The sequence below is a fragment of the Megalops cyprinoides genome, chromosome 2, assembly GCF_013368585.1.
Source record: "Megalops cyprinoides isolate fMegCyp1 chromosome 2, fMegCyp1.pri, whole genome shotgun sequence".
Lineage (NCBI taxonomy): Eukaryota > Metazoa > Chordata > Actinopteri > Elopiformes > Megalopidae > Megalops > Megalops cyprinoides.
In genome coordinates, this window is record NC_050584.1 from 5,680,382 (window position 1) to 5,695,846 (window position 15,465).

At 40.8% G+C, this 15,465-nt stretch overlaps 1 protein-coding gene and 1 non-coding gene across 2 annotated transcripts; one reads left to right on the forward strand and one right to left on the reverse strand.

Annotated features, from left to right (window-relative positions):
- Positions 1 to 1,872: 1,872 nt before the first annotated feature.
- cdv3 (carnitine deficiency-associated gene expressed in ventricle 3) lies at positions 1,873 to 9,099 on the reverse strand. Its single transcript, XM_036521803.1, has 5 exons — positions 8,722 to 9,099; positions 4,585 to 4,661; positions 2,947 to 3,080; positions 2,602 to 2,764; positions 1,873 to 2,170 (listed from the first exon to the last, which is right to left on the reverse strand). The coding sequence occupies exons 1-5, from the start codon at positions 8,914 to 8,916 to the stop codon at positions 2,044 to 2,046; spliced, it is 696 nt and encodes a 231-aa protein (XP_036377696.1). The 5' UTR covers positions 8,917 to 9,099; the 3' UTR covers positions 1,873 to 2,043.
- A 6,055-nt stretch (positions 9,100 to 15,154) lies between these two features.
- trnas-gcu lies at positions 15,155 to 15,236 on the forward strand. The gene has a single exon. It is a non-coding gene; the product is annotated as a tRNA-Ser (tRNA).
- The last annotated feature ends 229 nt before the right edge of the window (positions 15,237 to 15,465 follow it).

Below are 15,465 nucleotides of genomic sequence, written 5' to 3' on the forward strand. Positions count from 1 at the left end.
GATTTAATCAAGCAGCAATCATACTGGTCTACGGTATGGCATTCACCAGGATAAGTCACAAGCCTGGAGTTTTACAAATTGCTTATGTCCAATAAATATACACATCAAAAACATCAATGATAAAACATCCAAAATATCACAGCTCTCCATCTCCCTCACACTGGTGGCTGCTAACAAGTATCAGTATATTGGTATTGGTATACTGGTATAACTGCCTACGGTATGGAGTTTTGCAAATTGCCCACAATGCCCAAAGAGAATACATGAAAACATTCCCCTCTATGATAAAACATCCAACATGACAGCAATCTGGATGGAAACAAATCTGTGCATTCATTAATGTAATGACTGAACTTTAAGAAATGTTTTTAATAGGCTCCTGTTAACGGTGTTTCTGGAGTTGCTACTAGCACAATGTGAAAATGACCATGGAGAAATTCAACTTATTTCAAAACAGCGGTGCTGCACATTCACGTGTAACGTTAACGATTGTCATTCTTAAGGCACTCGAGAAAGCCGACACTGAAATAAAGTTTTTCAGATAGGCTTTGCAAAAAAAATACAGTAAAAAAATTGCACAAAGGCAAGAAATATAGACCAAAAGGACCACTTTATTTCATGTTTTAACCTGGTGTTGATTCAACTCCAAATGAAGTGTGGGACACTGTTATGAGTGTCATTAGTCATTTACATCTGCAGAGCTGTCTGACGGTGGTTTTGTTCTGACAAGTTGCTTGTACATTGTCTGTGTGATGTTGCTCCAAAAGACTGGTATCAACCAAATATGGGAACCCAAATCCAGGTGCTATAACATTTGCTTAACACGTTCAATTTTACAATTACTGAGGTAATGCTCTTCCTTATCTTTATAAGTGCTAGGAGAGATGTAATCAATCTCATGCAATGAAGCTCTCCAGGTCTAAGGTTGGAGACAACAGTCTTACCAATACAGCTCCTCACCAGAATCAGCCTCTTCAACATCCCGCAGGATCAGCGGAGTAAATAAAATATCACATCACGGAACACATTTCATCTGACAAACACAAGCCCAAGAAAAACCAGGAAATGTAAAACATTTACAAAGTCACTATTACATTATAAAGGACAGATTTAATGTAACCAAAAGCTGCTTACAAACAAAGAAAATTTAAGGGGGTGGAAAGCAGATAAATGAAAGTTCATTGGTCTGTTACTCAGACTACAGCTCTGTATTACATTCTCCTAAGTCTGCGAATGATTTATTTTTAAAGTGGTGCTTTCCTGGATACAAACACCCTTTTGAACAATGAGCTAGACTCTTCTCTGAGGAAAATGCACAGGATTCTTCTCTCTTTTTACATTAAGGCCACTTTAAAATAGATATTTGATGTAAAACTGATCATAACCTTTTTCCCTTGCCAAGAGGACTCTGCAGAGTCCCTTTCTTGGGGGCCACACGACATCTTAAAGTTCACACACAGAACCGCCCAGTGGTCTTAGTGTGCTGACTGTTGCCATTTGCCCAACTCTTGATGGCACTGAAGTCTGGTCGACACAGTATCCACTGAAGTGCAACTGAGGTAGCCTTCCCTTTTGCCTAGATGAGAGCTCACACACAGCAGGTTCATGTGCAGCTGGGCTGCCAGATCAATTGCAAAGAATTATCAGTTGTCCTAACTTTTCCCCCAGAATTCATCCTCGGTGCTCAGCAGCTGTTGCAAACCAGATAGTAGGTGTGCCACTTCTGCTCTGTAAGTGCAATCCAACAAACGCTTGCTGCTGCAGAACTGATTCATATGGGTATAGACGGGTTTTAATTAGATTTTGTTCAGTCCAGTGTGTGACAGTGTGTCTGTGTACGTATGTGTGTGTATATGTATGTGTATATGTATGTATGTGTATGTGTATGTGTGTGTGTGTGTATGTCTGTCTCTGACAGGGTATGTGTGCAGTCTGATGGTTTTGGCTCCAGCTTTCTCGGGCCTGTGTAACCCACAGCTGTACGTAAACCTCCCCCCGGCGGCCGGGTGGGACCATGCTGGCTGGGGGCTGTGCCAGGGGCATTTATTTGTCTCCCAGGATGGCATACTGGTTGTCCAGCTGCAACTGCTGTGCAGAAGCCCCAACCCCCTCCTCTCTCACTCGGTTCCTGTGTTTCACCATCACAAAGGTCTTCTCCATCTCTCTGTCTCTGCAACACAAGCACACTAAGTATCAGACTACTCTGTTCTGTCCTCAAGCGAGTGCTATAATAAGCTCACACATGCCCATGAAAATTATGCATGGAAAATCTTTACAACGGCCCCTATTTTCCCATGGCTGTGGAATCACCAGTGAAACTGCGGAACTGTCCTTAGAAAGCCTAGTACTTGATGCGGCCTTGGCATAATACGATTTTTGGAAACAGGTGTGTTTTGAGAACTATCCATATGAAGAGAGAGGAAGTAGCTAGTCACAATGGAAAGTAAGCAGGGTGGTTTCCTGCAACTGCACCTCACAATAATGTAAAAGAAACAGTCTGTTTTTCTATGGACCTGTGTACTATGGTGCTGTCGAGCAGTCGTTGAACATGGATAATGGACAAAAGGTAGAAGTCTCTTCGATTTGAGTGTAAAGGCTTACTTGCGCGTCTCAATGTGCTTGGCTGTGGCCAGGAGTGAAGGGAATTGCGTGTCGCTAAAGATCTCTGGTGGCCCCTGGGCAGGACCCCTCTTAGTGGTGGTCATTCGGGCTCCTGGTGGCCGGTACACTCCTGGTGGCTTTGGCTCCGACACCTCCACCTCTTCTGTGGGGAGAGGGGATAAAAATAAGGTAATTTTTTTCATCTACACACAAAAAAGCACCTAAAAGAATTGCCCTAAAATTTATTGTTAAATCAGCTACAATAAATTCAATGTGTAGCAGCACGGTTTGATCAAAGTATCAAATTATCTGTATAACCAAATGACTAGAAAAGCTCATACTTACCCAAAGGGGCAGCTGCAACAGGTGCACCCCCAGACTTGTTCCAGGGGCCTGAAACTTTGTCTCCACTGACAAGAATGATCTCCCCATCCTCTCCAACCTCTTCCTTCTCATACTCTTCTTCCTCTTTCTCATCACTGTTGAGGAAATGTACAAGTCACTAATACCATTTACCTCACCAATAATGGCACTTACAGTTTTGGTTCTGTTTTGGAAATCTACCTCACAACCACACTAAACAGCAGCAATGCACACACTATACCTTTATTCACCCAGCTCACATGAGCAGGACTTGAGACATTAGAACCAGAACCCCCTAAGGTCACAAAATTGTACAGGTTTAAAGACTTCATATAATCACTTCAGACCAACTCCAGTGAAACCCACTGCAAACCGGTGAAAAGACATGTTTTGCTAGCGTACATGTTGCCTACAGGCTAATGATTATTTACTTGTTCAACATATAAATACACTCAGTGGCTTGTTTATGAGATACACCATGCTGTTCACAAAATGGATCTCTCCTACAGACAGTGAGTCACATGGCCATAGCTTGCTATGTAAAGCAGGCAGATAGGCACTGAGGGATCCAGTTTTTATTCGACTGAATGTTAGAATTTGCAAATGAGCGACTTAAGTGACTTGAGTACAGCATGATCAGTGGTGCCAGACGTAGGTTACAGTATCTCAGAAACAGCCATCCTGCAGGGCTTTTAATACACGTGTGTTGGGGGGAGTGGAAGTCAACCTGACTTTTTATAACGCTAACAATAAAAAAATATTTCGAACAGAAACTAGACAGACACAAACAAAAAGTGAATTAGATTGCCATTTACAGAAATCAGCTGGCTATCCAGCCACCTACTACTAATAACATCAATAGCCAGTTAAAACACTGCACCCTCCTCAATGTCGAGAAAAAAATAATCTACAGTGAAATTTTCCCCTTTTTTCAGCGAGGTAATTAACTGTTTCTGACAGCATTATACAGATTGAGTATCACCAGAAAGACAAGACACATTTTACAAACAAAGCAAATTTACAAATCCATTTACAAATTTAGCAGATCCATTACATTTTCATGCTTTACAATAAATTTTTCTGTTAGGGTATCGCCATAACATTCAATGAATTTTGCAGTAAATTCCACGATTGCGCACTATTTTCTCCAGACTAAGTAGCTACTTACATTGAGATTACAAGGACTGACTCATTTTAAATGCCAGTGAAGCTGAGAATTTGTTAGTTCAACCTCCTGTAAGGTGAACTAGGTACACAACATCTCAAACACAAAAACAGGTACATTTATTATATTCCAGGACAAAAATTTGCCAACATGTTTACAAAAACTGTTCATACTTTCAAACACCGACATGCACTCTATGCAGTATGGGTGTAACTCTGTAGTCAAGAATACAGCAGCAGACAACACATCAAATAGGATATTAACTACTTGATAAAAGTACCTTAAAAATCAGGCATTAAAAAATGCCTTGAAGTGAAGTGTGTTTCAGCAAACCAGCAAACTATTCATTTCTGTGATCATAAAGAGGTATATGGAAAGCATATTCTGGGACTGAGCCCAGGGGGCTGGAGTTTGGGATCTGGGAGCAAAGACCACAAGCTCATGCAGAAACTTACCTTAGTTGGAGGGCTTGCAGCCTCAATCCACTGTAGTCCACTTCCTTCTGTTCAAACTCCTTCCATTCCTCATCATCCTGACAGAACAAATAACTTAATGTAAAAATCAAGGCACATCCTGAAACCAACCATCACCCTCAACACCAAAAATTTATGTATATATCCTTGCATGTGCACTTCCGAAAGGTACCAAAACGGCTTATAAAAATAAAGGGGTGCACTTCCTTCACCTCTGTTAAGATACTCAAACATCAAAGTAATGCTGAAATTACATGTCAACTAGTGCAGACTATTATTAGTTTATGAATTTAGTACAGACTCTTATTGAGTTACTGACAATGATACTATTTTAGTTTTAATAAAGAATCAGACGAGTCACCACAAAAGCAGCCATGAGAGCTGCAGTCTGCAGCACAATGCAATCCCTGCACTGGGAGAGCTACCTTTCACTATTCCCTGTATACCCCTGACAAGGAACAATCTAGAACAGTTTTGAAAACTGTCACACAACAGGACAAGAAAGGTACTATCCAACTCTGTATACTCCCCAAAATCCCCATTTTACCCTGTTGTAGGACCACTAATAAATTACGTCCAGAAAACATCAACGGGAATTAAGTAGCTACGGTAATCCTTTCATCTACAAACTTTAAAGCATGGAGGCCGTTTGACCACAATTAGCACAGCAGCTGGATTATCTTGGGTTTTGTTTCCATTCAACTAACAGCACACTCGAAATTTTACAGGATAATCCATCCATGCCAACTGAGAAAACAACAAACACATTTGTTTGGGCAGGTACATCCATACATTGTGACCAGCAAGGACAGGTCAGTAGTGGGAGGTGAATGCTAAAATGTCAGCAATACTGAAAGCACCCTTCACCTTTTTCATGTAACCAATTTCCTTTAAATATTTTCTCATCTTCACAACTCTGAGTTTTTTTTCTTTTTTTCTTTTTTTTTTTTTTTTTTTAAAGGAGTGGACTCAATGGAGGATACAAGCACCGAAGCTCCTCTCCTGAGCCTGGAACTTGGCTTTGGCCATGGGGACATGAGGCGTTCCAGATGTTATGACACTATCTTCAGGTTCCCAGACTGGCAGTGCTGCTGCACTGGCCTCTCACTCCCGCTACACTACCGAGTGACACAAGACCACAGGCACATCACTAACACTGACACCACACTGAAAACAGTACCTAAATGTATGTTTACAGCCAGATCCCAGCTGATCCTTATCATCACCTGCCATCAAACAGACACCCACTGCCAACAAAATGATTAGCCGCGATAAGTTTTTTCCGCAGCAGTTTTGGAGTATAAGAAAGGAATATAAGAAAATAGATATGACTGCACAAAATGTATCTCACCGACTTCTTCACCACTGAATCCAGGTTTTGGCCACACAGCACGCTTAATGTGCTGAAGCCCAACTGACAAAGGTTCTCAATGCTCGCGAATGACAATACGAACAAGGTGACATTGCATCAGTGAATGCAGACGTGAATGTTACTGCTCATACAGTGCACCATGGCCTCAATATAAGGCAAAGTTCAACGTGGTGCATTAAGGCGAATTATCATGCACTTCACCGCCGTATTCTTCAGTGGAATGCGAATGGGCCCATCCAAAGCAAATGCAGCTGTAACTCAACCTGTCAAACTTTCCAAAGCTTTCTTACAATCCAACAGCACCTCTATGGAGGACAAAAAAATGACATAAGCAAGCATAAATAAATAAATAAATAAATAAAATAAACATAAATGCAGAAATAAATACATACATAAATAAATAAATGAAAAATAAATACACTTTGGTAATGAAAATGGCTTTTTGTATTTCTACATTTATTTATTTCTGTATTTCTACATTTCCACATTTATTTATTTCTGTATTTCTGCGTCCGCATGTTAATTGAGTGGGTGGTCCTATACCTCAGTCTAAAGCCGGATTGGTCAGATGGACGAACCAGACAGAAGCAAATCATTCCTATAGGTAATATCTTACATTACACAAGCTGGGTAGCTAACCTTGGTAGTAACTCCACGCAATGGCTCGTACAAAAAAAACTTTCCACCAACAACACAGGGTTACATTAAAACTCTCGACAACTCAGTTTAGCTAAGCGGCTAGTAGCAAGCTAAAGGCAAACCGTATAGAGGGTACGCACTGACGTCACTTTCCCACCGGAACACGCCCCCTCAGTCGGACTGAGTGGCAAACCATGCTGCAACATGACTGCTTGTAGTAGGGGAAACTGCGAAGCTGGGAGTAAAACAAACGATTATCTGGCTAAATTAAAGGCAGTTGGACTCGACAGTGATCCTTACAACTTACCAAAGAACCAATAGTCCATGGACATTGACATGTGGCCAGGAATCGGGGTTTCCTCACATTTATATGTAGGCTACCTGATTTCGACGCCGGGGAAATACACAAAGCAAAGCCTGAAGGCATACAAAAGCCGGGACATTCTAAAACGCTTAACGTGGCTTAATGTTCCAAAACTGCAATCAATGATCACCAAATTTCTTTCGGACATCTCTTGTCAGAAACACTTCCTCCTGTCAAAAAAATCAAAACCGAAATCCTAAGAGTATGGCCGTTCTCACGTTAAGCGTTTTCCTCTCCATTGACGCCCATTATAAGGAAAAGTCTTAACGTGGCTTTCGGTGGATTTCGGTTTTGATTTTTTGACAGGTGGAAGTGTTTATGACAAGAGATATCCGAGAGAAATTTAGTGATCATTGATCGCTGTTTTGGAACATTAAGCCACGTTAAGCCGTTTCACGTAAGCGTTTTAGAATGTTGGTCGTAGGCTAGCCTACTTCAAGGCGGGATTTGTTGGCGAAATTAACGTGATGACACCAATGGATATTCTGGTTGTATGTGGTTTGTACACAGTTTTATTTTATTACAACTTTTATTTGGAAAACTAAGCTACACGTTTCGGTGGCTGGATTCCAGTTGTTTTTGAGAATTGCAGCGATCCATTTGCTTCTCTTTTCTTTAGCTTTCGGAAGTCTGTAAAGAAGGCCCGAAAGCAGGGGCATGTGGGATGAGCAACACAAGGGATACCGATTTCTTGTTTAATCTATTTGTACAGTCAATCGCACAACAGCTTTCCCCTTTTAGATGTGTTTTCGCGGCATTCAAGCTGAATGGTAGCGCTGCCACTCAGTGGGTGGAACCCGCAGTGACTGCGATGGCACGTGTATAACCCCAGTCAAATCAAGGTAGCAGTAGATCCAATCGCACCGCTACAACCAATCCGGCTTTAGACTGAGGTATAGGACCACCCACTAAATTAACATACGGACACATAAATAAATAAATGTAGAAATGTAGAAAAACAGAAATATGTAGAAATGCATAAATAAATGAATAAATGTAGAAATACAGAAAGCCTTTTTCATTACCAAAATGTATTTCATTTATTTATGTATTTTTATATTTATTTATGCATTTATGTATTCATGCTTATGTAAGTTTTTGTCCTCTATACACTTCATCAAAACTGTAGTCAGTCGTATATAAAATTCCTGTAGTTGAAACGGCGTCCAGTTGTAATCTTTAGCCAGCTAATCTGCCATGTACGCATTACTCCAACTGGCTTTCTGCAGTCTATCATTAAGGTGGCTAGAAAGCTGTAACTCTAACTGCACGATAGCCAACCTCTCACCCTTTTTTTTATTTATTTATTTACTTAATTTGGCTTGCAGCTAGCTTGCTGGCTAAATACAACAGGTGTAGACCCTACAGGTGTTCGGTTTGAGAGAGGACATATGGCTGTCCTGTCCGCAAAACCTCGTCCAATCACACCTGTTTGTACCGCAAATTGCGGCCTATGAATCGGCAACACGGAGGACATGTGCTCACTCTCTAGCTACCTTGCTAGTTAGATCAGCTGAGTATCTAAAACAGCAGGCCAGTCTCCACGCTGAGACCTTCTTCTGTAAACTTGACTGTTAATTATTTGCTGTTAAGTTATTAGTATCACTTAAGCTAACACGGGTTCTTGTCTTGTCTGTATGTCACTGTGTCTAGTCACTGGTTTGTTAGTTATTTAGCCAGCGTTAGCCAGCTAACTAAGACTTCTCCAATAGGTGAACTATCAAGCTAGTACGACTTGGCATACCTTCTCTACTTGCGTGTCTTGATTTTCATTTTTTGTAGACTTTTCCTTGTCTTTCTTGTTCTTTTTTGAGACACTGGACCCGGGTGCTGCCACATTCTCCTTCGCTTTCCCCTTATCCTTTTTCTTCTTTTTATCCCGCTTCGCAAAGAAATCGTCCAGACTCTTCTCGGCACCAGTCGTTGCGATATCCGCCATTTTCTTCTTAAAATTAACAGTAGCTGAATAATAACTCGTTGATCCCAAATGTTTCAGTGACTTTGCTTCAGAAAATAAACGCGATCCTCTCCAGATGTCTTACGATCTTCTTTTTCACGCGTTCATTTAAAAAGACAGTTGGCTACCTAGCCAGCTTTATCAACACTGCTGCTGAGCCGCAAACTGACATGCTCAATACATCGACCGGATGTGCAACCTAGCATTTGTGCTGCCCGGGAGCCGGACACCGGTAGACGACAAACTCAGCAGCCAATCCCAAAAAGGCAAAATGAGACATGAACCAATGATTGAACGGGGACTGTTTTGTTGTGATTTTGCACAGATTTTGCGCAGACATTTGTGTGTGTTTTTTTCCCTGTAAAGTTGATTGACTGACAAGGGAAGTAGGGAGGGTGTAATGAGCCACCCAGCTGATATCAAAGTCGTTGCGTTAGGGCACAATCTACAAAGTATTTGATTAAAAAACCACAGCCGCAAAGTTTGAGCATAATAGACTGTGGTACATAAAGATAATTTAGTCGGAGAGAATTTTTACAGCCTTTACAAGTATTAATAGGCTACTGTTCTACAAATACTAATAAACGTTTACTTAGCAACCAGACGGACATGTTTTACTGCTTAAAGTATTTCTGATAATAATACCCTTTAAAGGTTGTTAGTAAAGGAAATAATTCTTTATAATACATATGTTACTATTTTACACAAAATATGCTTTTGCTACCTTCTTATTGTTCATATATATTATTTACAATAGCTTATGTATAATCATACAGTACATATGTATGTATGATTATAGTATGTACAGTATTATGTATAGCTCATACAGTAAATATAGCATATGTTTTGGTTCATTGTACTTCTTCTCTTGTATATTCAACACTTTGGCCCATCATTTTTATAATAACATATACTTTAACCTTAATAGCGTTGCACAGAGCAAAGTCATGTTGCTCACAAATAACTACTATGTACCATGTATTCAAATCTGTTTATGGATAGAGTGATAAAAGCTGTTGCATGCATCTCTGCAATGATAAGAGTAGACTGCACATCATCAAAATGTGAATGAAAAAATGAAGCTTGTGGTGACCTCACCATTCCCTGCCGTTATCTGCTAATGCGCCGCAAAGAAGCTATATCAAATGCAAAAATGAACAATCTCCAAAAATTAATACAAAATATTCCTAAAAGTCTGATGCAAAAGGTTTATTGTACATGGTTCAAAATCACATACAGTAAACCGGGCTGGTCCGCGCAGAGCAGTAGCGTCATCAGTCATAACCCCAAGCAGTCCCCCAAAGCAGTCCCCTAAGCAGTCAGGCAAGCAGTCCCCCAAAGCAGTCCCCCAAGCAGTCCCCCAAAGCAGTCCCCTAAGCAGTCAGGCAAGCAGGCTGGCAAGCAGCCCCCCCCCCCCCCCCAAGCAGTCAGGCAAGCAGTCCAGCAAGCACTGTTTGCAACCCCCCTTTTTTAGAGTCCAACTCTTTTATTTTACACTAAGGGTCCGTCCTCCAAACAGCGCTCGGACAGTGTCCAACTCTCATTAACAGCCCCACAACAGGCCTTACTTGGCATACAGGTATCTCACAGCTGCATACCCCTCCCGCAGTCTCCTGTACTCTCTTGACCCTTCTTTCTAGTTTCTGCTCATAGGCATACAAAGTATAATAGGATACATTATTATTTATTTAAGGCAATAATTTATCTCCACCAAGTAACAAGCTTAATCGTACCACGTCAAGCTCCGCTTTTCTCTGGTGGGGTGAAAGTGACAATGCTTACAATTTCCACATGGGGTATACACTTAATCAGAAATTTTCCACAACAAGCTGTTTGTTATTTTAGATGCATTTCCTGATCATTCTTTTATGGTATTGTATCACTGATGATACAGATTTTCTGAGATTTGAAAAGAAAAACTAGGGCATAGCATGCATTTAAATAAACACTTTCATGTGAAATTACACAAACAAAAATGTTCCACTAGTAACATGATTACAATGAAATCATGCAATGCAACATGGAGAGAGACAACAATACTACATATTCTGTGCTATCTTACCTCGGGTCGTCTCTGTATCCCGAAATACAAGGGCAGCATCTGTCGGACCCACCTCTTCTCAGTACTGGCTCCAGAATTGTGGAATGAGCTTCCTGCCGAGATTTATAGAACAGACTCCCTGGGTACCTTCAAAAGAAAGCTGAAAACTCATCTCTTCAAGCTTCATCTCTAGTCTACCTTCCTCTCTATCTATCCCTATTTTCTATTTAAAAAAAAAAAAACATTCTACACTAGTTTAGCACTTAACTCAGTATTTTACTGGCCTTTTGTAATACTTTCCAACAACTACTCTCAGCATAGTGAGTAAATTAGTTTTAAATGAGCAAATGAGTGTTAAAAATACTATACTGATATTTAAAAAGTATCTATTATGGAAATGAAGTGTGACATGAAAAAAACACTCCTCCATCTCTGCTGGATGTTGACATTTTTTGATGCTTGCAGCAGATTGTTTCACCAGAGCTTAAATCAAATTTGTGTCAGTGCCCTTATGTAGCACTAGGAGCTTGGCACCTCACAATTTTCAGTAATATTATGAACAGTCTGTTCTATAAATCTCAGCAGGAAGCTCATTCCACAAGTCTAGAGCCAGTACTGAGAAGAGGTGGGTCCGACAGATGCTGCCCTTGTATTTCGGGATACAGAGGCGACCCGAGGTAAGATAGCACAGAATATGTAGTATTGTTGTCTCTCTCCATGTTGCATTGCATGATTTCATTGTAATCATATTACTAGTGACAGCATATAACCCCTCAATATCCACACATCATACATGCTCATCTTTTGGGGAGTGGTGTACTGCAAAATCCCAGGGCCCTCCCTGCAAAGTTCAGGAGGGAGCGCTTTGCAAGTTGAAGTTTTATTTTTCCTAGTTATGCTGATTGGCTCTTAGCAAGTGACATACAGCTCCAATTTCAATGCATGCACCAAAGCCAATTCTTTTCCTCTCCAAAGGTGACTCGCTGCACCAGGGTACCTCATAAGCAAGACTCTCTGGCTGCATTAACAGAGTTTCAGAGCCCCCCGACACTATATCCCCTGTGTTGCTCATCCCACATGCCCCTGCTTTTGGGGCTTCTTATGTTGTTTTCATGAACCGATACTTAATGAAGATGCAAATGTAAGATGGTCACGGTTCACTTAAAACGTTCACTGTTACCTTGTTTGTTTACACAAATGAGCTCTTAACACTGAGTAGCAAGCTATGCTCAGTTACATTGGCTGGATGCCAGAAACACAGTTCCCAAAACAGTGCTCTAGGAGTGAGACAGAGAGCTTGTGCTGCACATTCGTGCACCAGCCCCCTGAGTCATCCTTGCTCACACACTAGTGTTTGCCAACCCCAACTCCTTATCACAAGTATATCACAAATATTCCCTGTCTCTTCCCTGGTAGTCTAGTGGTTAGGATTCGGCGCTCTCACCGCCGCGGCTTCGATTCCCGGTCAGGGAATATACTGTATCGATCGTTCATATGTATTTCCTCTTCTAAATGTACTTGCTCTGATATATTCTAATGGTGTATCTAAGACCCTGTATCAAACCTGGTATTACCATGCGTTTTGGGTGATCCGATCACAAGTAAGCAGTTCTAAATACGTCTGTTCACACCTGGCATTAAAATGCGTCCCCACATGCGTCTCGAGTGACCACTTGTGATCAGATCTCACTTCCCCACTCTATATGCAAGTAAACACGTACATCATTTCCGTTTGCAAATGTAAGTTTACGCATCATTTAAAAGTCTGCTTGAACGAATCTTGTTATGACTGTCACTGTGAAATAATGCGTGTTGTATCTGTAAATGAAAACCTAGTTGACTAGCAAGCTAGATTCCGTTCATCACTGAAATTAAATACCCTTAACTCAGCCGCCGCTGATCTTTTGTTAAATTCTGTTCATCGTTGGAAAAAGCCTAAACACTATATTAGAACATTTTGAACTTCACCGTATTTGTCTGGCACCTTGCCAGTATGGTTGAATTAAATAGGCTAAGCAAGATATTGTGTTTCCAAAGTTTCTTATGTTATTCACTGCAATGAAAATGTTTCATAATGTAGGCCTAGTTTAATATCGAACGGTGTTTGCTGGTTTACTAGTGTTGTGAATACATCTATGATTTACTTTTCTAAAACCGAAGGGCGCTTGTTGTGGAAGAAGGGACATTCTAAAACGCTTAACATGAAAAGGTTTAACGTGGCTTAATATTCCGAAACAGCAATCAATTATCACTAAATTTCTCTCGGACATCTCTTGTCATAAACACTTCCACCTGTCAAAAAATCAAAACCGAAACCTTGATATTCATGATATCGTAAATCTTGACTCCCACAATAATCCCACAATAACATTTATTCGTAGAACTAAATACTTCACGAATTGTTCATAACGCCATTTCTCATGTAATATATTGCATTACACCTTTGGGGCCTGGAAGCATTTGAGGTAGCCTGCGAACTCTAGTTGTTGTTGTTGCCTGTTACCGCACTTTAAAACCCTTTCGCACGTAACTTATTTTTCGTGCTATGTAGCGCACAACGTATCTTAGAGGTGAACTGAGCATACTGAATCCTTAGTCTAAAGGATTCGTTCCTTCCTCTTTGCAAACATGCGCGCTGATTAGCTGGCATAGCAGCTATAACTCTCCCTCCAGTGGATATTAGATATGCGGTCTGTCCACGAAGCAGCCTATCACAAAACTGTATCAGCAGTACACTCATGACAACAACTAGCCAATGGCTGAAATGCTAAAACTCTCGAAGCACTTCCCACTGGCCATCTCGGCACAGCTGACGATGTGGGACAATGCAAAAGATCAGGTGACTACGGAGACTCTAAAGTCCACCCACTGACCTGATGAACTGTTGACAAGTTCCTCAGTTCACCAGTTCGGACTCAAAGGAACTGTGAGTCCTCATTTCGTTCGGACTCAAAGGAACTGTGAGTCTTCAGTTCACCAGTTCGTTCGGACTCCAAAGATTCACTGACTATGAAGACCTGGTGGCTACGTGTTGCCAGAATCGCTAGTTCTCAGTATAGCAGCCTTGGGCTACATCCGCCATTGACTATGACGATGCAAAAGGAATCAGAGCGCTTCCGTGACATTGTTACAGGATTTAAAAACAATGTTAAATATTATTTTGCTCATCTACCTGCAATATTATTTTATATTTATTTATTTTTTAGCAGTAGCATATTTTAGGTGCCCACAATTTATCGCAGTTCTTGTTTATCACAACTGCAATTTTACGTAGGCTACGATATATTTAATGTTGACATCACGTTTCCTTTTAACGTGAATAAAGACCTTATTAATAAATACTGACAAATCAACATAGTAGGCTACAAAACAGAAATGTGATGCATAAGCCTGTGCATCACATTTGTAGCGTACTATGTCTACATTAACAACAAATAATACGACATCACTGACTAGGCCTACAAGTAGCCTATATTAAAATGTCTTGGCTGGGTTTGTTCAAAACTTGTAAAACGAAGTTATTCGCTTCGGATATAAGCGTGGCTCTTTTTTCCTCAGTGCTTTTTTTTTAGTTTTAGCAAATGACATGTACTTATACTCGTTAAAATGTGGGGTTCTATTACCTCCCTAAAGATGAAGTATACTTTGCGACTTCATGATTGTTTGAATAGCATGGTGCAGTTTCACGTAATGAATATTATGATTTAATTATTATTATTTTCATTGACACTTGGTTTCACAGGTGCTGTTTTGCCGCAGAGCAGGCTAATAATGGACATGATGTTTGGAACAATGTAGAGTAACATTTAAAATGCAGTAAAACTATTTACAGATTCGTGTATGCCGCCCGGAAATGGAAATGAACGAATCAGTGAGTCAAAGATTCAAATCATTTTATTGAACTGAGCGAAAGGAACCGAATCACTAAAAAGAATCGTTTTCAACACCACTACTAAACAGCTAATCACACGGTGTGAGCCGTTGGTGCGCGAATGAGTACGTACTTCCACTTAAGCAGATGATGTCATTTGCATTCACACTGCTAAAAGAATGTGGCCATATGTGGCCCAGACCACCTTCGAATGTGGTCTTAGAGATCGGATCTCAACGTGTCACACCTGTACTTAGTGCTGTCCACCCAAGACACATGTTAATACCAGGTATGAACAAGGCTTAAGTGACGAGGTGGCCGAGTGGTTAAGGCGATGGATTGCTAATCCATTGTGCTCTGCACGCATGGGTTCGAATCCCATCTTCGTCGATAAGACCTGCAATTTTAATTTCTCACAAGAAGGTGCTTTCAGTCAAAAGCAACCGTACTGTAATTGGAAAAATCTGTCAAGGATAAACATGTAGGTTAGCATGTAGTGTTGCATAGTGGCTCATAAGCAGGCCTTGTAACTGAAAGGTTGCTGATTTGATTCCTCGCAGGGATACTGTTGCTGTACTGTTGGGCAAGGTACTTAACCCACAACTGCCTCAGTAAATAC

Coding starts and splice junctions, on each gene's coding strand:
- cdv3 (XM_036521803.1), bottom strand. CDS start 8,916: ATGGCGGATATCGCAACGACTGGTGCCGAGAAGAGTCTGGACGATTTC. Junction 3,081..4,584: donor CTGCAAGCCCTCCAACTAAG/GTAAGTTTCTGC, acceptor TTTCCTCAACAG/TGATGAGAAAGAGGAAGAAG. Junction 2,171..2,601: donor AAGCACATTGAGACGCGCAA/GTAAGCCTTTAC, acceptor CTTGTGTTGCAG/AGACAGAGAGATGGAGAAGA.